Source organism: Odontesthes bonariensis, chromosome 2 (assembly GCF_027942865.1).
Source record: "Odontesthes bonariensis isolate fOdoBon6 chromosome 2, fOdoBon6.hap1, whole genome shotgun sequence".
In the NCBI taxonomy this organism is placed as follows: Eukaryota; Metazoa; Chordata; class Actinopteri; order Atheriniformes; family Atherinopsidae; genus Odontesthes; species Odontesthes bonariensis.
In genome coordinates this window covers 41954973-41979359 of record NC_134507.1, presented here as the reverse complement: position 1 = coordinate 41979359, position 24387 = coordinate 41954973, and the positions used below count along the sequence as shown (strand labels likewise).

Here is a 24387-nt window from a genome sequence, read left to right as displayed (position 1 = left end):
CAGCGCCCGGGGAGCAGATGTTGGGGGGTATGGTGCCTTGCTCAAGGGCACTTCTGCCATGGGAGTCCTGCCAGTTCACCAATCTTTGAGCAGTCAGAGAGGGAATTGAACCACCAACTTTCAAGTTATTGGATGACCCACTCTTACCACTGAGCTACGGCCACCCTAGACAGTATAGTAAAAATAATCTCAGAACTGAAATTTCTTTCTTTTATGCCAAAACATTCTGTTGATTCAAAGTAGTACTGTAGAACTTGGATATTTGTTGCTTTAATCTGGAAATCAATGCAATAGTTGTAATAACCATGAATCAGGGCTTCAAACTTGTCCGATGACATTTAAAATTTCCCTTTGGGGAATAATGAAGTATTCGTGAATTTAATTTAATTCATAACCTTGACTTACAGCTGGTATTTGACCAATTACCTGTTTGCATTTTATTTCATGATCATATTAAAAAACACCAAACATTTAGAGACATGATAATTGCGTGTAAACATGGATGGTAGTTTTTGTATAATAACTATGAATCAGGGCTTCAGACTGACCAATAACCTGTCCTTATGCAATTTCACAATAAAACTATATGAAACCAAAAATCCAAAGGTAATTATTATTCCTTATTTATTTTTAATAACCATGAATCCCCACCTGTCTCCATTTTCTTTCACCATAAAACTGCATAAAACAAAACATCCTAAAAAGAACTACATGAAACCATCCTGAGTTTTAAAGGTTAGCCTACCTGGAAATGTGTGACAGCTTCTGTGAGCCAACCATTAATTGGGTCTGCAAAAAACAATTACCTGTTCTCAAGATTGAAGATTGTGTCACATACACAACCATGTGCAGTGAAATGGTTCCTTTTCCTGCTACCAATAAAACAAGAATTAGAATTAAAAATGAATAACATAAAAGCATAAATGAAAAAAGAATAAATGAAAAAAAATCTAAAATGTACAATATTAAGAGACAGAAAGAGACATAGGCACAATTTAACGCTCACTGTTGAGCAGACGGATGGCCTGGGGGAAGAAATTCAAATTCAAATTCAAATTCAAAAATACTTTATTTATCCCAGAGGGAAATTAAATGTTGATGTAGCTCAATTAAATCAAGGAGTTATTATAGATGCTGATGGCTGTGGGCAGGAAAGATTTCCTGTAGCGGTCCGTTTTGCATCCAAACTGAAGCTTTTCCTCATCCCCTCAGTGGGCTGTGGAACCGACGGCCTGGAGGCAGCAGGGAGAGGAGTGAGTGTCCGGGGTGGTGGGGCTGCCTGAGGATCTTCTCAGGTCTCGACCTGCATCGTTTGATGTAAATGTCCTGCAGGTCGGGTATGGTTGTTCTGAGGGCCAAGAAGTCCTGTTTTTTGCAGCTGCTCATCCATGTGGTGATGCTCCCACTCAAGATGTTTTCAATGGTGCAGGTGTAAAAGTTCCTGATCACCTTGACGAGCCTAAAGTTTGAGGTGGAACAGACGCTGCCTGGTCTTTTTAACAGTCTTGTTGACGTGCAGTGACCAGGACAGGTCCTGTGTGATGGTCACACCGGGGTATTTGAAACTGTCCACCCTCTCCACCTCAGACCCGCCGATACAGAGTGGATGGATGTCACTTTGCTCCTTTCTCCTGTAGTCCACAATCACCAGGTTCAGCAACCCCGAAGTAGGAAGAAGGACAGGCCATCTCAGTACGCTTCCTCTTCTGAGAGAGGTTTACAGTGCTTGGTTGTACTTTAGTCATCATCAATATGGCGCCTGTGTGTGTGGCGAGCCGTCTATCACTGCCAGTTTTGTGTGTTTTTTTTAATTGTTTTTATCGCTTGTCACTAATCAAGTCGACTCTTTGCTGGTTTATGATCGCCAAGAACTTCTTAATATCCGACCTCTTCCTGGAAACGTTGTGCGTTTTTGTTGGGATGGAGAACCTATCTTCCCCCATTCTTGTCGGATATATGTACCTGCGTTCCTCTGCCGGGCCCCACCAGGGGCCGCGATTAACGAAGCGGACTACTGGTGAGACTTAAAGGAGCCATGGCAAATTTTCACTTTTTAAGGTTGTTTAACATTAATATGAGTTCCCCTAGCCTGCCTGCGATCCCCCAGTGGCTAAAAATTACGATAGACCTAAACCATGCAATGGAAATTATTCTCCGCCTTTGGTAATGTGACCATGCGATGGCCTGATCGGGAAAGCTGCCTCTTATGACGTGGCGCCTCTTATGACTTGGAGGTTGTTTCCCCCCAGAGCCAATAAACTGCCTTTCCCCGCCCACAGCTCTTTGGCCAGCTCATTGTTCTGTACATGGATGTAAAAAATCTGTTTAGAGCTCCTGCATCAGAACCTCTAAAGAGCCAGTGGACAGACTTAGTTTTTTCTGGGAAAGTGACCACAGAACCGAAGAGATTTGTGTATGTGTGTGCCAAACATTTCACCGACGAATGTTTCCAGAACTTGGGCCAATACCGAGCCCAATAAGGGAGAGCCCAGACACCCTGCGGAGGAAACTCATTTTGGGCGCTTGTATTCGCGATCTCATTCTCTCGGTAACTACCCACAGCTCGTGACCATAGGTGAGGGTAGGAACATAGATTGACCGGTAAATCGAGAGCTTCGCCTTCTGGCTCAGCTCCTTTTTCACCATGATGGGCCGGTGCAGAGCCCGCATCACTGCAGACGCCGCACCGATCCGCCTGTCACTCTCCTGCTCCATTCGTCCCTCACTTGGGGAAGGATCTCATTCCCGAGAGTAAGTAATTTAACGCTCTATAATTGTGTTGCTTTCCTGTATGTATAGTATAGTTACATAGCTTGTTACCACAAGAAAGGGTTTGTATCGTTAGCTATGCAGCTAATAGCATCTGCAAGCACTTATCTCTGCCAACTGGGCTGTTGAAGGTGTTTGCATGCCCATGAGATGGTTAGCTCGCTCATTTTAGACCAAAACCCCCTACTTCAAGCTTCCTGAAGAACAATGAATCCGCAAATTCAGTGCATTTCATCAGGATAATGATTCATTCATGGTTCCAGAGTCAAAACGGTCAGTCTTTCTGTGTCGTTAGCTCTGCAGCTAATAGCTCAGTCACTGTCGCTAATGTAACGGTAAATAGCATGAGGTATGCGAGTGGACACCTCATTTACTGTAACGCGAGTGTTGTGTACTTATTTGTTGTTTTGATAGTCGTCCTGCTGTTGGTGTTATGGCGCGCACAATATCTGCCTTTCCCCTGATTGAAATGACTCGCGCTACGTGCATCTTTGCAAACCAGAGCAATCTTTGCCCCGCCTTTCTCCTCCTAATTTGCATTTAAAGCTGCAGACCCTAAACAGCTCATTCTGAGGATCCTAAGGAAAGCTAATTTTTGGGACTGGCTGTAATTCTGCACCAAGGCAGAATTTTGGGGAAAAAAACTCAGATACAGTATTAGGGGACCACTAAAGCCTATGAAAATAAATAAAAGCCTCCATTTATTTTCATGCCATGGCACCATCTGGCTCTGGCATCTGGGAAAACTCACCGCTTCCAGCCTAGCTTGTGGGCAGGTGACTGGTGCCTTTGGTCGGCGCCCGATCGCTAGCTAACAAGACTTTCTTGTTGAAGGATTTGTTCTCCTCCTGTGAGTTACACAGGTTGATGTTTATCACAGAAACTTGGATTCAGCTGGTGAGTCTGTGTATTTTTCTGAGCTTCTCCCTCCTGACTGTAACTTTTTTAATTCCCCCCCGAACCACAGTTAAAGAGGGAGGGACAGCTTGTGTGTCTAAATCTAACTTTATCTGTCGAGGAATCCCATCTACTCCAGTTTTCAGCTGCAGTTTATTGAACTGAACCCCTTTCCTCCCATGTTATTTGCAGTTGTTTATCGTCCTCCTAAATATAACAAAAACTTTATTCAGGATGTTTAAAAGTTCCTGAATAGCATTTTGGTGACCTACGATTAATGTTTAATCCTGGGAGATTTTAACATCCATGTATGTTGTGAAGATAAACCACTGGTTAAGGAGTTTCTCTCACTCAGTGAAATACAGTATTTGATCTTACTCAGTGGGTATCTGGTTCCACCCATGAAAAGGGACATACACTTGATCTGGTGTTATCTCATGGCTTGTCTGTCAGTATAAAAGAGCTCTGCAACAGTGCCTGTATTTCTGATAATCTGCAAGTGTTATTCTCTGCCAATGTCCCTTACTCTGTTGTTGTTGCTCTTCTTCCTGTACGCCAGTTCCGTGTTATCAACTCGGCTACCTCACTGCAGTTCTGTTATTATGTTTGATAATCTTGTAAATTCATCTATGGATGATTACAAAGCGTTCAGTCCAGAGGATCTTGTTGCGCTCTTTGACTCAAAGTGTCTTAGGGCCATTTCAGACCAGGGCGGCAAAGCGTGGCGGAACGGAAGCGAAAGCGGAGGCGGAGGCGAAAATACATGGAAACAGATCTGTCCTTGCACACCGACGTGGCGGTAGTCGGCCGGTAGCGGCGCGGGAGAAGCCTCCGTCCCGCGCTGCTTTTGGAAAATAGAACTCGAGTGGAATTTGGACGGCAGCGGCAGCGGCTGCCGGCGGCCGGCGGTGTCCCGTTGAAATGAATGGGGAATGCAGACAGGGCTGGAGCGGAACTACCGCGGCCGCGGACTGTTCGGTGTGAAAAGCCAAGTAGAACACACCGCCTGATAACTGGTGTTAAGACTGCCGTCGTCTCGCTGCCGCCACGCCACGCTCTAGTCTGAAATCGGCCTTAGCATTCTGGAGTCTATTGCTCCTTTTCGGAGCCGAACCTTTAAGGCCCCCTCTGAACCTTGGATAAATGAACCTATCCGTGCTCTCAGGCGCTCTTGCAGGCGTGCAGAGAGAAGATGGAAGAAAGACAAGTTGCAGGTGTCATTTGGTATATTGCGAGATTGTTTATCAAGAGTATCAGTGTGCAGTGAATGCTACTAAAACCTTGTCACTAATAATGTAAATAGGCCCAGCTTTTTGTTTCATGTTTTGGATTCTCTTGTAAACCCTTGCAATACTGATCCAATTATGCCGACACCTGCTCTCTATAATGACTTTCTAAACTTTTTTGTCCAGAAAATCTCTGCTCTGCGGGCACCTCTACCTACTGCTGCTCTTTACCCTCCTCTTGACCCCCCTATGCCCTCTGCTGTTTTTAATCAGTTTGAGCCAATGCCACTGTCAGAGTTGTCTGATATTTTACATAAGCTTTAGCCTACTAATTGCCCGGCAGACAACGTCCCCTCTCTCCTTTTCAAAGAGGTTTTTAATTCCATTGGCTCTTTTATTCTACTATTGGCCTGTTTTAGCTTCAAGTGCTTTCCAACTCCTCTTAAACATGCTATAGTGCAGCCGCTTATCAAAAAAAAAAAACATAGACCCCTATTTTTCGCATAAAATACGTTCATCTACTCACCGATAACAGTTTGGTGAAGGTCGGCGTGAACGCTATTTAGATCACTCGAGGCTTTTCTCTAGGCTTGATACTTGCAATTCTTTATACATTGGTCTTGATCAGTGCCTGCAGATAGTGCAGAACGCTGCCGCTCGCCTTCTGACTGGCACTAAGAAGCGGGACCATATCACTCCTGTTCTGGTCTCCTTGCACTGGCTTCCCATTCATTTTAGAATACATTTTAAGGTTTTATTGTTTGTTTGTTAGGATTTTAAGTGGTGTGGCCTCTCAGTATCTCGCAGAACTACTTCAAGTTCATAATCCAGTCAGAGCCCTCAGATCCTCAAATGAGCTCCTGCTTGAGGTCCCAAGACCCAGGTTTAAAACTAAGGGCAACCAAGTTTTTTCAGTGGCTGTTCCAAAGCTATGGAATAGCTTGCCATTTCATATTAGACATGCCGTATTGTTGGAGTCATTTAAGTCTTCCTTAAAAACAATTTTTTTTCTCCTTGGCTTTTGGTTCTCTTGGTCCTGCTGTGAGCTTGACTGCATTTTTCCTGGTGATTCCTTTATTGTTTTATGTGTGATGGGTTTTGCATTCTGTTGTATTTATTTTACTTCATTTATTTTATGGTACTCTTATTCTTATTGTATGATTTTTATTTCCATGGTACTTTAATTAATATTTGTGTAAAGCACTTTGGTATACTCCGGTTGTTTAAATGTGCTATAGAAATAAATGTGACCTTGACCTTGACTGTGACAATCAACTCCTTAGTTTTGCTGGCGTTCGGCAGGAGGTTATTGTCCCGGCACCAGCTCTCCAGGTGGATGATCTCCTTCCTGTAGGCCTCCTCCTTGTTATGGGAGATTAACCCCACGATGGCTGTGTCATCAGCAAACTTAATGATAATATTGCTGTCTGGTGTGGACACACAGCCATGTGTGTATTCCCTGTACAACAGGGGACTCAGCACTCAGGGTCCAAGATCACACAGCTTAGTGACCAGCCTGGAGGGGACTATGGTGTTGAATGCTGAGCTGTAGTCCACAAACAGCACTCTTGCATAGTTCCCCATCTTAGTGTCCACGTGGGAAAGTGTCTTGTGCAGCATGAAAGTTATGTTGCTGTTCAGCGCAGGCTTTGAGGACTCAGCCGCTGATTCCGTCAGGCCCCGCTGCCTCCCTGGTGTTCACACTTCTAAATATCCTCCTTACCTCCAGCACCATCACAGTGAGCGCCTCCTCTCCTCCAGCTGGGAGCGCAGCTTATTGCCTGCTGTCTGACTAGAAGTATGCGAAGAAGTTGTTGAGCTCATCAGCCAGCGAAGCGTCGGCTCTCATCATGGGTGGGCTTTTTGTAGTCCATGATAGTACCCCCTGGGTATTCCAGGGTGCGTAGTCCCTGCCACAGCACCCTGGAGTTGCTCCCCTCCATCTGCAGCTCCAGTCTCACGGCGTTTATGCTCTTTCACCGTCTTCCAGACAGCGTAGGTGGCTGCCCTGTATGGCGTCATGTTTCCAGAGATGAGTCCAGAGTTGTAGGAAGCGGTCCAGGACTCCAGTCCTGGTGGACGGTTTTATCCCCCCACGGCTTCTGGTTGGGAAACATCTGATGGTGGCTATTGGTGTTCTGTCTTCCACCATTTTCCCAATAAATCCCACAACTGCTTCTGTGAACTCGTTGATATCACCGCCCAAACTGCACCGAAACATGTCCCAGTCCGCTGAATCCAGTGCACCCCACAGAGCGGCTTCTGATTAATCAGTCCCATGTCACTCTGACTGCAGGAGATTCGTGCTTCAGCCGTTGTTTATATTTCGGCATGAGAAAGGCGGTTCTGAGGTTTGAAAGGCTAAACGGAGGCAGATACTTGGTCTCGTAACCATCCTTGAAAGGAGAGTAACAGTGGTCCAGAATCCTCTCCTCTGGTGGGGCAGTCGATGTGTTGTTCAAACTCAGGTATCACCTTCCTCAGGTTAGCACAGTCAAAGTCCCCGCCACGATGAGGGCTGCATCCGGCTGGTTAGCCCGATAGGTTGATATAGCATCATGTAGCTCAGTGAGGACAGTGTCTGTGTTCGCCTAAGGAGGGATGTAAACGGTGCTGATGATGACCGAAGTAAACTCACGGGGTACATAGAAAGGATGGCACTGGATGGTCAGGGGCTCCAGGTCAGGGGAACAGGATCGTCTGAGACACTGAACGCTCCTGTTGTCACACCAGTTGTTGTTCACCATTAGACACACACCACCTCCTTTTGATTTACCAGACTCACTCGTTCTGTCCCTGTGGTGAACTGTGAAGAACTCCGCTGGTTGTACGCCGTGGTCCGGGATCAGGGGCGTCAGGCAGATGACGTTACAGTCCCATATATCCCTCTGGAACTTTATTCTGGCCCTAAGTTCCCTAAATTAAGTAGGGTATGTCCGTCATATGTGTTATGACCTCGTACAGGAGTATTTAACCAGTTGAAAATAACACAAAAAACGACAAGATATAAACAAACGTTGGGAGCAGGTACGACGGCAGCCGACCTCACCTCACCATCTTGGAATCTTGCAAGATTCCAATTGGAAGCCATCTCTCCATTTATTCTAATCAAAAAACTACATTAAAACTAATGTCTTAGGCCAGTTACCTATTTCCATTTAGTTTTATGTTCAAATACACCAAACCAAACATCCTGAGGCTTAAAATTGACCTGAAAACACATGTGATTGTTTGTTTTTTGTAATAATCATGAATTGGTCTGAAATTGATCTGTTACCTATTTCCACTTAATTTCATGTTAAACTACATCAAACCAAAGATCCAAAGCCATAATGATTAGCAGGAAACAAATAAGGTAGTTCAGGGCGGCTGTATCTCAGGAGGAAGAGCATTCCCCTACCAATCATAAGATCAGCGGTTCAATTTCCGGAAACATTACATGTGGTAAACATGCATTTTCAAACTTTCAACGTGGATTAGTCTAAATGTAAAAACATTTTTAGACAAAAAATTACAACAGCTAAATTAATAAGTGAATATAAACTGAATTAAACATACCACTCTCTTGCAGGGAAGCCTCTAGACAAAAAGGACATCGTTGTAACATTGTCTAACCCTAACAATACAATTTAAAAAAAAAAGTATTTCATATTTTGCAAGTTTCCATAATCATTACAAGCAATATATAACATCCATGATTTATTCCTAGTTATTACATATAAAATCACAAATTTTACATCACTGGCAACTACTAAATACAGAAAATAAATACAGACTTGTAATATTTTCTTTTTGAACAAATTGTTAGGTTTTTCTTTAGGTAGGATCTCCTTCAACAGAGTCTGGCCATAGAAAGCAAGTTAAACAAGATTTAATTATAGTACTTACAAATTCAAACACTGATGGTCCAATAAGGGGTTGTGTGGTTATTGAAACAAACAAGAATTCAATGAGCAAAAACACAAGATAGCAAAAATCTTTAATGAGCACGAGACACAAAAACTGGCAGAAACTGGCAACAATACCGCAGTGGAAACTTGCAGTCGGTGGAGAGTTGACCAGAGCTTTTAAGCAGGAGGAGATGAGTGACTGCAGGTGTGGTATGAGTAATATAATGTTTATCGCTGTAACCAGTTACTGGACACATTTAGTAGTAGTAGTCTCTATGTAATAACCATGAATCCGTGCTGCAAAGTGATGAAGTACCTGTTTTTCTTTTCTTTTATCGTAATGGTACATAAAAACCAAACACCAAGATTTAAAAGGATTACCCTGAAACACTTGTAGTATTTTTCTTGTAATAACCATGAATCAGGCCTGTAAAGTGTTTCTGTTTCCTTTCATGGTAATATTACATTAAACAGAATATCAAGCGGTATAATGATTACCTGGAAATTTGCAGTAGTCAGTTAGCAGCCCTGAGTTGTGGTTATTAATTAAATGAGGTCACCAATATGTTCAAGTTGATCTGAATACACTGAATGACAATGTTCTTGCATCAATAGTTTTTTTTTCTTGTTATTATTATTATTTTTTATCATGATGACAATGCAAGGATCTTGCTCAGTTTAACTCTTTATGGTGGAGTGGTGGTTAGCAATGTAGTCCCTTTCTGTGTGAAGTTTACATGTTCTCCTTGTGCATGTGTAGGTTCTCTCCACGTACTCCGGCTTCCCCCCTCCATACAAAAACATGGATGTTAGGTTGATTGCTGATTCTAAATTTACCTTTGTTTTAGCAGGCAGTAAGGGTTGTTTGTATGACTTTCCACGTGTTGAATTAAAAAAAAATAAAAAATTCACAGAAATACATCAATTCGAATTGACCTAAACTTTTTCTGTCTGTTTTAGCTTTGAAATGGTACAGAGCCAAGTGTAATATCCAGGCTGAGATAGAAGAAATGCAAGAGGAGCAGCGCTCCCTGTCATCAGTACAAACACTGTCAGTTTGGAAACTATTACTGGATGACACCGTCCGCTTGCAGGTGCTCAGTGTGGTGGTCATCAACATTGGCATGCAACTGTCTGGTATCGATGCTGTAAGTACACTAAACTGCGTGATGTCTAACAAAAAAGAGTATTCTGTAGCTGATCTAGAGTTTTCACCACAGTCTAACGTGGTTACTCACAAGAAGAAATTCATCAAACTTTTGTCAATATTTCAATTCAATTAATTTTATATACAAAGCACCAGATCACAACAAATATCACTATCACTGTGTTACTATAAATGCATTGCCATAAGGCTATTTAGGGACCGAGCAGTGAAACTGTAAGGTTTATTATTATTCCGCCGTATTATTCTTTGCAAAAGGTACTCGAAAGCGCTTCAAATTTTGCGAGCGCCACCTGCCAGCCAACGACATGAAAGAATCTAAACTTTATATTTATGGGAGTTGCTCATTGACTCTGCGATACTTAAAAATGGTCCCCGCATTGGGGTTAGTTGTACGTGGAACGACTAAATTTGGTACACTCATTCATCATGCCCAGACTTAAGAAAAAGTCTCATGCCGCCATGGTCCCACGTCCACAGGAAGGCGGCCATTTTGGATGGAAAGTGAGTTTTTGTGCCATTTTTGACCGATTCCACGCCTTGCATATGATCGAACTCGTCCTACAGATTTAATGCTACAGGCTTCAAACTTGGCCAGGTTACTCTTAACATATGGGGGGAAAAAAACATGGAGAAACTTTTCCAAACTGAACTGAACGGTGTGGGCGTTGCCAGGCGGTGAAAATCGTGTGATGGCGTTTGTGATTTGAAAGCCTTATCATCATCACAAGGTCATGAAACTTGGCACACACGTCCACCCTGTCGACCTCGTACGTATGGAAAGAGTATCGTGTGTGGGTGGAGCAAAATAGCTCAGTGGCGCCCCCTAGAAATTTTCAAAAACCCCTTCGCATTTGGGTTATTATGTGCTTGTACGTATGCAGAGGGTATCGTGCGTGTGTGCAGAGCTGTGCGACTACGACGTCCAGCGCATGCCCCAACGTACACACATCTCGGCCCCGCATACAGCTGCTTGCAGCTTTCTAGTTTTACTTAGATCTGACCAGAAATGTTCTCCAAGTGTTACTGTCAAATCTGATTCCCATCTCACTGGATTTATGCACATCTGGTTTAGAGTCCAAACTTAGCAACAAGGAATGTATTTTACATGTAAATTAACACAAATTTCACTCATGAATTAACCTATCCACTTTACTAGGTATGGGTATGTTTACTCCAGGGTCTAGATATGCTTTAAAAAAAAAAGGATCATAAGTAAAGATAATAGAAGAATGTCATACAAGGCAGGTAATTTCCCTTTCAACCTTTAGAAAAAAAAAGAGTCAATTTTCGTAGCAGATGATAATCTCTTTTTCTCTTTTAGGTCAAAAGTTGTTGTTTTTTTGTGTCTCAGAAGAGTTTTCAGTGATAGACCAGTTTTCCAGCTAATGGATCTATGTGTTTCATACCTGTTCGTAAAATGAATAAGACTACTCAGGACTACACTCTGAACATTCCATAAGCATAGGACATTTAATCATGTTGCAACAAGGGAACAGTTTACACACAGAGGCAGTGATGCAAATGTTCAAAGATACAGTTCTCAGAAAACCCATATAGGGTAAAATGGATAGAGGCCTGCATATTTGCTGATACGAGTCGTTTCTTTAACTTCTGGGCCAAGGCCGTGGGATATTCCCTTCTGTCAGCAGACAGTTGTGACTTCTCCGAGTGCAGCTGTTGTTCTCATGGAATTATTACACAGGCAACATAGGCAGTTACACAGAAGTAGAAATGATTACGTGGCATAAAGGATAAGAATTTTTCTATCAACACCATATTTTAATCTAATGCTTTTAAGACGGGTTAATGGACCTATTAGCTAAGGTCCTGTAATCCCATTTATACACAAAGTAAGAAAACTGTTTCTTTCAGTGGATGTGATCCAATTTGCCCCCAAGAGGGGGCTTGTCACTTAAAAAATTGCTAGTCAAATTGCATCTGAGCTGCCAGACAATACTTCTTGAAATTAGACAGCTGCCACCTGACTTTGAGTCCAAGTTGGATTTCTCCAGAGATACCCTACCATATTATTTTACCATTCTATAGAAATAATTTTAGGTTCCTCTTAAGGGTTTTAAAAAGGCCTGATGTAATAGAATAAGCAGTTATTGAAAAATAATTAGCAACCTCAGTTGTATGTTCATCCCTAATAATAATCCTTCCAAACAGACACAGAAGCTTTTCCTCCACCTACATAGAATAGAATAGAATTACTATAGAACTAATTGAATTAATAGAAAAACATCAGTTTCAATAGCACTGAGTAAAGAGCGTTAATAAACATCAACATTGAATTACACAAATTATTAAAGGGGAACTCCGGGGTATTTGAAGCGCATTTCCATTGCTAGAGGTTGTCAAATACTGACGGTAGGACACAGACCGGTGCAAATCGGCGCTCCCTGTGTGGAGATAGTGCTGTTTGCGCAAGAGTCAATGGACGATAATCCCATATACAAAACAATTATCTTCTCTAGAAAAACTGCGTTCAAGTATTTAAAACATTACAACAATACATGCCCAGTATTATTGTTGTTATGTTTTAAATACTTGAATGCAGTTTTTCTAGAGAAGATAATTGTGTTGTATATGGGATTATCGTCCATTGACTCTTTTGGGCTTTAACATGCGCGCGCCTACCGACAAGAGGTAAGTGACATGCTGTTTATAAAGTTGTTTTGTAACGTCCCCATGCCAGTAATGTGAGAACCATGCATATGGTTTTGATGGTAAGGCTTGTGACTTTATTGTCGGATGGTTTATAAAGTGGTGTGACGTTTCTGCAGTGTGCAAGTTGTTGTTTTACGTGGAAGGTTTAGCTCTTGCCCCTAGCCACCACGTATTTGGTTAGCATGACAGGCTGCGCAAACAGCGCAATCGCCGCACAGGGAGCGCCGATTTGCACCGGTCTGTGTCCTACCGTCAGTATTTGACAACCTCTAGCAATGGAAATGCGCTTCAAATTCCCCGGAGTTCCCCTTTAAGTCTACTGTCCAGAGTTATTTCAAGATATTTTATCCAATTCAATACGCATTTTAATGAGCATGATTTGCTGAAATTCACTATTGCTAAAGTCGGTGCATGGGTTCTTTCTGGGTTTTCTAGTTTCCTCCCACCACTCAAAAACATACGTGTTAGGTTAATTTGGGATTCTAAATTGACCCTGGGAGTGAGTGTACACGTGCATGTTTGTTTGTCTCTGTGTTGGCCCTCCGATGAGCTGGTGATGTCCAGGGATGTCCAGGATCACCTCGCCTCATGCCCAATGGCAGCTGGGCTCCAGTCAAAACCAGGATCTTAAAATCATTATATCTGAGAGCCAGGCCAAGAAGGCTAAAACAGGAGTGATGTGCTCGCTTTTCTTCGTTCTTGTTAAAAGTCTAGCAGTTGAGTTCTGAACAATCTGAAGTCAATTTATGGATTTTAGGTTGAGACAGGACTACTTTAGGCTGTTGCAATTGTGCAGGTGTTAGAACTTGTGGCTTTAAAAGATTGACTAGATTAACTTTATAAATATCTCTTGAAAAGGACATTGATAAAAATAAGGACTGCACAAGGTAAATAATGTATTGCTTGATTCTCAAATTATTGTCAGTACCAAGCTAAGGTTCTTGGCAATAAGCGTTTTCTGTTCTTGGAGGAAGCAAGCAGATGGGAGTTTTTGTTTAGTCATTTACTGGGGATCAGGTCCAAACTATTTTTTTTTGTTTGGCGAGAATATTTCAGAAAATTTTGAGACATCCAGTTTTTATTATCTTGCCGGCTAAGGTGCATGCTAAGATCAGGTAAAGACTTTTGCATAGCATACAATGATCAGAAGCTCTAACTGATAAATACAAATGTGTGTCATCAGCATAACAATGAAAATAACTACCTTGCATCTGAATAATATGTTCTCGGGGAAGCGTATAAAAACAAAATTCATGGAGACCTGCAACTGACCCCTGTGGGACACCATATTTTACAGGAGAGTATCTAGACCTGCAGTAATTTACTGATATAGACATTTTTCTACTTCATAAGTAGGATGAGAACCATTGTAAAACTGTATTCCAAAACCTACCCAGTGCCTTGTTGAGTCTGTGTAAAAGGATGTAGTGATCAACTGTGTCACTACCACTAAGATCCAAAATAATCCAAACAGAGTACAAATAATCCCGTTTAAGGTAACTAATGGCCATTAAAACACTGTTCCTATGTTTACTAAAATAATCCTAGTGTGGAGGACACAGTTCAATAAGCTGACATCTCACAAGACTCTATTGAAAACATAAAAAGTGCAATAATAGTGCAGTTTATTAAACATTTGTTACAAGAGTGTTGTTGCTAGATCAGTGATATGTCCATTGAGTGCCTGTGGTCCAGACCATATAGTGTAGTGGCAAACGTCAGATAGGGTGATCTGTAGTGTCGTTCTGTTATTTGGACCAGTTGGTCACTGATCCATGGCATGTCTTACTGTTCTGGACTAGTTGCTCACTTGCAGGGCCGTTTCTAGCTTTGTGGGGGCCCCTAAGCAAGATGCTGATTTGGGGCCCCTAGTTTGTCAAACTACAATGAAGAGATTCCTAACCCTTTAAATTGTACACTACACTTTATGAGCAAAACATCTTCAGTTGAACCACTCAGAAAAGTTAAACTGATTAAAAAAACTATAATACAAAGGAAACAACAATTCAATGAATAAAACAGATTTTAGATATTAAACATTGTAATGTCCCTTTAAAGTCCATACCCAATTACAAAGTTGTCACTTTTAAGAAGTTTCTGCATTAATTTGCACATTGTACTAGTTAAAGTAATAAAACTAAGAAGAATGATCCACTGCCACAATATTCTAAAATAATCAACATGATGCCTAATATTTATATATCACTTAAAAAGCAAACCTTGAAAAGTGTTTTTAATTATAAACAGTAGCACACTTCTAATTAGAGGCCTATAAATAACACACCAAACTTTGTAAATGAATCCTAAATCATGCTAAAATAATTTTAAGTGTCAAATATCTGAGGGACAACTTCCACTGAACAATGACAGAGCAGGACAACAACAACATGCCCTCCCTCCCTGATAGAATCTCAATAAACGGTTCTGGAGTCAGTCATCCCCATGGCAGGACAGACTGTTCATTCACAAGTGACATATTCATTTAAAAGCAAACTTTCATAAAGCAGACACTAAAACTGAGTTTATAACAAACAAATCCTAGCCAGCTACATAATTGTCACGGTTCAGGCACAGAAGGACACTGGGACTGAGCGACAGATTCAGAATCAAAGAGTCTTTTATTATAGACTGCAAGGTTCGGGGCCAACGGGCCAGAGGTGCACGGGGTCGGACAGACTGGGGAACAGAGCCAGGTGAAGAGATCCAGAAGCCGTGGTCCAGTTAACTGGGTTAGGCAGCAGACAGGTCCAAGATCCGGGAATCCGAGTCCAAGGGGGGTAGGCATCAAGCAGAGAGGAACTGGCTGGAGGAGAGGGTCGAACTGGTCGAGAGGGGGAAACAGATTGGTTAGCGACAAGGTTGAGATATCAAAGTGTTTACGGAGGCCTGAAGGTGTTACCACATTGGGTTTCACAACAATCTGACGATGAGTAGATGGAACTCCGCCCTTATGTAGCAGCAGCTGGTGATGATGGAATGAGGGACAGGTGAGAGTGGTTACAGCTCGTCAGGAGCTGTGACAATAACATTTATCCGAAGCTAGCTAGCAGCACAAATAAACAAACAAAATAAACAAAAAGGCGGTACACCTCCAGCTATCATGGCCACATCACCCAACACATTCCTTACCTTTATCCTTAGACCAGAGGTACTCAAATAGAAATGATGAGGGGCCACAATTTTTTTTTCAATGACTCAAGGGGCCATTTATTGGGACCGTGTATGATAACGTATCATAACAATATAACATAACATATGTATAAAATTTATAACATATTTTATAACATAACATTTCCTTTTTATTCAAAACAAAAATATTACCTAAAATAAAAATATAATTTGCATTTGGGCATAAATTAAAATTAATAACTAAATAAAACCAAGCATAACCCTGTTCAAGATCCAAAACAAATAGTCTTCAGGCAGCCCATTTCTTGTGCTTTGTTTAACAAACTATGCATCGCTGTGTCAAGGACTATTTCACTTTTCTCAGCTTAATGTGAGAAATGGCCTCTTGTGTCTTTGGCCAATGTTTGGAACCTTGGCTGAAATGGTGTGATGGCCAGGCAGACACACTGATGCACATGCTCATTTGTGAGTCGACTGCGGTACTGATTTTTACGGAAGAGTATTAGGGCCAGGCATAAGAAAAAATATTTATATTTTGCCTCGAGAATAAAGTCGACATGTTGAGAATAAAGTCGACATGTCAAGATTAAAGTCGAAATGTCGAAAATAAAGTAATTAGATGATGGACCAGAGGAGTTGACTTTTTTCGCGAAAATTCGACTTTATTCTCGACATCCCGACTTTATTCTCAACATGTCGACTTTAATCTCGACAGGCAAAATATTATTATTTTTTCTTATGCCTGGCCCTAATACTCTTCCGTAGATTTTTAACAATGTTCATGGTTGAGAACGCAGATTCGCAGCGGTAGGTTAACCCGAACATTGTCAGGATGTGAATTGCCATCTTCTGCGGCAGAGGGAAGTTGGCTGTAGTTACCATTTTTTACCAGAAGGTGATGACGTCACACTGACGTGTCTCTCTCAGTGCCACGTTCTCCTGCAGGTCAATAAGCTGACTTTGCAATTCAGCAGCTGGCAGTTGACAGTTCCAGAAGTGGTTGAAGATTCACTTCATCTCAGACAATCTTACCTACCAAACAGAATGATCTCAGTTTTGTCTTCATTTAATTGTAGAAATGTCTCTCTCATCCAGGTGTTTACTTCCTCTAGACACTGACACAGTACGTCTGCTGGGCTGCAGTCATCTGGTAACAGAGACACATAAAGTTGTGTATTGTCTGCATAACTATGAGTCCCCTGGGGGACTCCACAAGTCATGACCACTCGCTCAGATTCATAGTTGCGAATTGTAACAAAATAACTCTGGCCTTCTAAGTAGGACCTGAACCAGTTATGGACCGCTCCAGAAAGTCCAACCCAGTTTTCCAGCCTGTGCAACAGGATTCTGTGATCTACAGTATCAAATGCAGCACTGAGATTCAGCAGAACCAGGACTGAAACATAACCAGAATCAGTATTCAACCTAATATTGTTTAACACTTTGACCAGAGCTGTTTCAGTGCTGTGATGACATAGGAAGCCTGATTGAAAGTTATCAAGACTTCCACTTTCATTCAGAAAGTCATTGAGCTGGTTAAATACAACTTTCTCAATAATCTTGGATGTAAAAGAGAGGTTAGAGACAGGTCTGTAGTTGTAGTTGTCTAGAGTTCTCTTCATTTGGAGTGGCTTAATGGCAGCTGTCTTTAGTGACTTGGGAAAAATTCCTGATGCCAGTAAGCTGTTAAGTATTTGTAGGAGATCAATTTCTACTGAGGTAAAAACAGTTTTTAAAAAGTTGGATGGTATTATGTCCAGATTGCAAGTTGTTGATTTCAGATGGCAAACTGTTTCCTCTTGGATTTTCAACAATATTATATTGGGACATAACCACATTCTCCTGCAGGTCAATAAGCTGACTTTGCAATTCAGCAGCTGGCATCCATGGAAAGATCTGGTTTGCCTCTGAGGAGAACTCGCTCACATTTCTTACCAGAAATGGGTTTCCGATGCATAGAAGGATTTGTGTCCCAAGATTGAAGTCATCAAATCTTGGTTTGAAATTCTCAATCATCTTCTCCACGAATAAAGCAACGTGTCCATCACATCAATCATGCATTCTTTCATTACCTCTGAATCCGTGAATGGCTTCATGTGCTTCGCCAATACCCACGCTACTCTAAGGGAGCATTGTGTTGCCTTTTGCTGTTTTGTCAAAGTGTGGAGGATTGGATGTTTGATATGATGCTTTAAGAGCATTTAATTTTGTTGTTCTGATCTCGGAGTTTTGCGGAAATGTCTCTTCAAAATGCTTGTGTTTTTTTTCATAGTGTCGTTTCACATTGCACATTTTTATTGCCGCAACAGTTTCTTGACATATTAAGCACAGAGGGCGAGTGCTGGACGGTGGTAGAAAGAACGCAAACCTTTCTGTCCATTCTGGCTGGAACTGGCGGTTTTCGCTGTCCAGTTTTCTTTTTGGGGGAAATTTCGAGCATGCCATTATTGCTCCGGTCTGTAAACGTGTTGCTGCTGCTGAGCGAGTGACTACTATCTCGAGTTTACGAGGGCTCTACTGCTAGAGCCTATCTGTTTATCGTTACCATGGAGGCAATCCCCAGCCTCGTCTTGAGATCGCGGTGCGTGGACAGCGCGATTGAAAAAAATAAAAATAAAAATCATAATTAAAAAAAAAAAAACTTTTCAAAACAGCTCGTGGACCAGAAATAGATGCCCAATGGGCCTAAAAAGGCCCGCGGGCAGCCATTTGAGTATGGCTGACCTATAGCAAGAAACGGCTCTGCTCACTGGTCTGTGTTGTGGTCCCTGTAGTTTCTCCCAGTTGCTCATTGGTCCATGGTGTCATTTCTGTTGTCTAGACTATTTTTCATTATTTAACCTTTCAGAAATATTGATATAACTGTTTTTTTTTGTGCATAAAAACAAGTTTTTTCTTGATTCATTTAAATACACCTCACTTCCAGCTAAATACATTGAATGATTAATCACACAAACTTTCAGTATTATAAAAAGAGAAGAAAATGATGTATAATCCCAACCATAAAAAGGTGGCGTGATCCCTCCAGTCAGGGTTAAGCCGTTGCCTTAAGCGGAGAAATGTTTAAGTATCTTGTGATCTTGTTCATGAGTGATGACATGTTGGACTGAGAAGACACATGGCCTTCGTCAGCAGTAAAAAAAAAAGAGCTGAGCCAAAAGTTTTCAATTTACTGGTCCATCTTTGTTTTAATCCTCACCTATGACTCCAAGATTTGGGTTATGACGGAAAGAATAAGATAGAGGATACAAGCAGCTGAAATTAGTTTTCTTCAGAAGGTGACTGGCTGGGCTGAGCATCAGACATAGAGTGAGGGGCTTGACCATCCAGAGGGAGTTCAAAGCAGAGCAGTTGCTCCCACCGAATCAAAAGAAGCCAGCTGATGTGGTTCAGGCATTTTATTAGGATGCCTCTTGGTCGCCTCCCTGTGGAAGGATTTTGGACATGTCCAACTGGGAGGAGGCGCTGGGAAAGACCCAGAACAAAGCAGAGCAATTACATATCCCCTCTGGCCTGGGAAAGCCTCAGGTTCTCTCAGGAGGAGCTTGAAAATGTTGCCAGGGAGAGTGATGTCTGTTTTCTTTCCTGGATGTGTTGCCTGTGGAAGATAATGGATGAATAGATCTGCAGACTTTTCTCTTCATAATTTCTAGTTGTTTTGGACTTTGGTTTTGAGAATAACTCATTTTGCCCCTTCTGGGGAATTTAGAAATGTTTAAAAATTTTAAATATTGCACATCAAACTCCTTGGCAATTATCTAACTGGCTGTGGTAAACAGTACTCTATTTTACTTTGATATAAAATGTTAAATTGCTTTTAAGAGCTCTTTTGAATGGAGAAACCTATGTTGCTGGGGCTGAAATGATAGGTTGCCGATTGAAATATCTGTCGCAGGTTCAGGTTGGTTGGTCACTGAGAAATGTATAAGCCACTGGTATACCATTGTTGGCCACTGGAATATATCCTTCTGAATCTGTATTTGCAGATCTCTGTGAAATTAATGGGTAAGCTGGTGTATTTGCAAGTTGGCAAGTTGCTAAGAAATCATACAAGTCACTGGACCTGTGGTAATGCAGATAAGACCCTTAAATCTTCTAAAACTTAAAATAAACATCCGAGACTTAATTCATACACATGTATAGTTTTAATCTCTTTCTTTTGAGGTGGCCAGTTTACCTTGTAAAATGTGCTGCTTCACACTGCTTCTTCTAATCACAGCCTCATTGAGCAGATTGCAACAGGCAGAGGAGGGGACTCATGAGACTCGGTCATGTAGTCCATTTGTCAGTGATGAGCTGCTGGGCTATCATGAGAACAGTATCTGCAGATATTAGATTTGCCATGTCAGAAGAAATTGCAGCCAGGTTCAGCGGAGGCACTGCGTCCTCAGATAGTTGTGCACTAGTATCATTGGACAGAACTGCCAAGCGATTTGACAGTTCCAGAAGTGGTTGAAGATTCACTTCATCTCAGACAATCTTACCTACCAAACAGAATGATCTCAGTTTTGTCTTCATTTAATTGTAGAAATGTCTCTCTCATCCAGGTGTTTACTTCCTCTAGACACTGACACAGTACGTCTGCTGGGCTGCAGTCATCTGGTAACAGAGACACATAAAGTTGTGTATTGTCTGCATAACTATGATAATTGATGTTAAAGTTCTGCAATATCTGACCCAAAGGGAGCATATACAAGTTAAACAGAAGAGGTCCAAGAACTGACCCCTGGGGGACTCCACAAGTCATGACCACTCGCTCAGATTCATAGTTGCGAATTGTAACAAAATAACTCTGGCCTTCTAAGTAGGACCTGAACCAGTTATGGACCGCTCCAGAAAGTCCAACCCAGTTTTCCAGCCTGTGCAACAGGATTCTGTGATCTACAGTATCAAATGCAGCACTGAGATTCAGCAGAACCAGGACTGAAACATAACCAGAATCAGTATTCAACCTAATATTGTTTAACACTTTGACCAGAGCTGTTTCAGTGCTGTGATGACATAGGAAGCCTGATTGAAAGTTATCAAGACTTCCACTTTCATTCAGAAAGTCATTGAGCTGGTTAAATACAACTTTCTCAATAATCTTGGATGTAAAAGAGAGGTTAGAGACAGGTCTGTAGTTGTAGTTGTCTAGAGTTCTCTTCATTTGGAGTGGCTTAATGGCAGCTGTCTTTAGTGACTTGGGAAAAATTCCTGATGCCAGTAAGCTGTTAAGTATTTGTAGGAGATCAATTTCTACTGAGGTAAAAACAGTTTTTAAAAAGTTGGATGGTATTATGTCCAGATTGCAAGTTGTTGATTTCAGATGGCAAACTGTTTCCTCTTGGATTTTCAACAATATTATATTGGGACATAACCTCAGAGTTATTTTTAGACACAGATTAGTTTTCTTGTTTTTTTTTTTGTTTTTTTTTCTGATTGTTTTGATTTTTTTGGCTAAAAAAGTTGGCAAATTTGTTGCATTTCTCAGTGGTGAGGAGGTCTGGGTTTGACTGTTTAGGAGTATTTGTGAGTTTTTCAATCATAGCAAACAGAGTTTCTTGACATGTCAACATTCTGCATGTTTGATGGCTTCAAACACAGGCACAACCAGTTCACTGATAAATGATAATCAATCGTAAACAAAGCTGTCTACCAGGAGAAGGGCAAATCAGTGTAGAGTCACAAGCAAAATTATTTTTATTATTATCAGGGGCCTGTATTTTGCAGTCAACCGAGGTTCAGCATTTTTCTTGTTGCTGCCATACAACATATATGCATGAATCTGATTACCAGTTCAGTTAGAATATTTAAGTTGGGCTCTTTGTCTCACATTCTAAAATACTGTTTATATTGACTCTTCTTTGAAAAACTCCTATGTCATAAGGCGTCACTCTACTGTTGCACTGCATTCAAGTGAGTTTCTTTTTCTTTATGGTACAGGATTGGAAAGCATAAAAAAGTAGGATAGAGTCATTACAGCCTAACAAGAAGTTAAATAATAAGGAAAGGAATGAGGAAAACTGATTGGACATACCAATTAACAAATTATCATTTCATCCTACTGTACAACACTGGGATGTCTGTAAACAGCTCTTATTCCAGATGTTGTAGGTGTATGAATAAAAGCCTGTGCCACATCATAAACACCTCACATTTTTGATTACCTTATTTAACTGCACTGGGGTATAATGCGAGTAGAAATGTACATGATATCCCTGTTAAAGACATTATGATGCTTCCATTAAAAATACAACAAAACAAATAAGAAAGAAAAACATAAACGAAAGCAACAAAATATAAAGAGCTCCAAAAACTTTTGGTGCAGTACATGACTCATTTTAGTTAGATATTCCACGTTGTCTTCAAGCTCCAGCAGTCAGTTAGGAATAATGTGGCTTCACAGTTATTCAGATAATGTATTCCGTACTCATGGGTCATTGGCAAAGTCATTGAGGCATTGGCAGATGAACATGGACTTGTTCGCCGGGTTCGTTAGCAGTTCATCACTGGGGGCCATCATCCTAATGTATTCCTAGATCACAAGCACCCGGCCTCCCTTCTTCTGTTTAGTGTACAGTGTCGGGGTGCTGGGCTTGCTGAAACATTTAATGTATTGTAAGGAGCTTTCTTGTCTTGATATCTGTAGATTATGTTGATTGTTGTCCTGGCAACCATCCCCATCTTCCTATAAAAAGGACATGACGTTGAAGGGCCTGGGAAATGCTGGGTATTACGTATTGTTGTCAAGGAGCCAAGAGGAATAAAGTTTTTTGAACTGTTTACAAGAGCCGGTCGTCTTTACACACTTCTACATGGTGTCAGAAGTCAGCCTCTGTGGAATATGGCTCAAGCACTTCGAAGGATAGATCCCCTCGTTTTCGACGAAAATGTTGCCGACAACTGGATGAAGTTTAAACGTAAGTGGCGCATATACAGCAATGCCGGTCTATCGACAGCCAGCAAGAAAGTGAAGGCATACACGTTCCTCAACCTGGCCGGACCCGATGCTCAAGATAAGTTTGACACTTTCACGTTCGAAGGGAACGAGGATGCGGAGGATCCCGACACACTGGTAAAGAAATTCGAAGAGATTTGCCTGCCCGTAAAAAATGTTATCATGGATAGACACGCATTTAACTCTGCTAATCAGAAACTGCACGAGACTGTACAATCATATGTTGCCACGTTGAAAACTCTCGCCAAGAAATGTGAATTTGGCACTTTGCATGATGAACTGATTAGAGATAGATTAGTGTGTGGTATCCAAAATGACACTCTCCGTGCACTGCTGCTAAAAGAAAAGGGACTGACATTGAACTTAGCAATTGAAATATGCATGCTTCACGAACAATCTGAAAAGGGTAACAGAGAACTGAGACAAGGTGCCGGCTCCAAAGACACAAGGAAGGATGAGGAGGTTTGTGTCATGCAGTATCGCCCCTGCTCAAACTGTGGTGGACTGCACCCGTCTGAACGCAGCAGTTGCCCGGCTTTTAACAAGCGTTGCAACACATGTGGCAAATGGAACCATTTTTCAAAATGCTGCAGATCAGGCAAACCACGCACGTACAGCAGACCTGGACAAGGACCATCACAGGCAAGTGGACCTACTGCTTATCGCACTACCTTTATGACCCCAGGTGGTCGCTATGCCTTTCTTCGCATGCCTTATGGAATATCGACTGGCAGTGAAGTCTTTCAGAGGTGCATGGAACAACTTTTTGAAGGTCTGCCATGTGCAATTGTGGTTGATGACATACTAGTCTGGGGCCGCACGAGTGAAGAACATGACGTGCGCCTTCGCCAGGTAATGGAAAGAATACGGGCCGTCAACCTCAAACTGAACCCGGACAAGTGTCGTTTTCGTGTATCGGAGGTGTCATATGTTGGTCATCTGTTGACTGACCAGGGTGTCAAACCAGACCCTAGCAAGACGGCTGCAGTGAGACTGATGTCTCCCCCTGAGGACAAGATTGGAGTTCAAAGATTTCTGGGAATGACTAACTACCTCTCCAAGTTCATCCCAGGCTACAGCGAAGTCACGGCGCCTTTACGTCAGCTTCTACTTCATGACACAGACTGGAATTGGCAGGAGCATCACACTGCAGCATTCACTAAGCTCAAGGACCTACTCACCAGCCCTCCTATTCTCCAGTACTTTGATGTTCACCTCCCAGTGGTACTGTCCGCTGATGCCTCACAGCACGGCCTCGGTGCTGTCTGCCTTCAGAATAGCAAACCTGTGGCGTTCGCCTCCAGGGCCCTTACGGAGACTGAATCCCGTTATGCCCAAATAGAAAAGGAACTATTGGCCCTTGTCTATGCCTGCCAGAAATTCCACGACTACATATATGGTCGGCCTGTCACAGTTGAGACGGATCATCAGCCGCTCATCACCATCTTGCGAAAACCACTTCACCTGGCAACCGCACGTCTGCAAAGGATGATGCTCAAACTGCAGCGCTACAACCTGAATGTCATATACAAAAAGGGCAAAGAATTATACGTTGCAGATGCACTCTCCCGTTCGTTCCTGCCTTCCACTGACCATGCTGAAACTGAGGAAGAATATGATGTCATGACAGTGGAGGTACTCTCCTCCAAGAGAATTGAGGAGCTCAGACGCGAGACAATGGAAGACTCTCAATGCAGA

The 24387-nt window shown here is 41.9% G+C and overlaps 1 protein-coding gene across 1 annotated transcript in view; it reads left to right on the top strand.

The window, feature by feature from the left end:
- Positions 1-24387, top strand: part of slc2a15a (solute carrier family 2 member 15a) — a 60459-nt gene that overhangs the window by 21741 nt on the left and 14331 nt on the right. The window contains exon 7 of the mRNA XM_075481766.1: positions 9743-9930. Coding sequence (XP_075337881.1) covers positions 9743-9930 — 188 coding nt within the window. The remainder of the gene's footprint in view (positions 1-9742; positions 9931-24387) is intronic.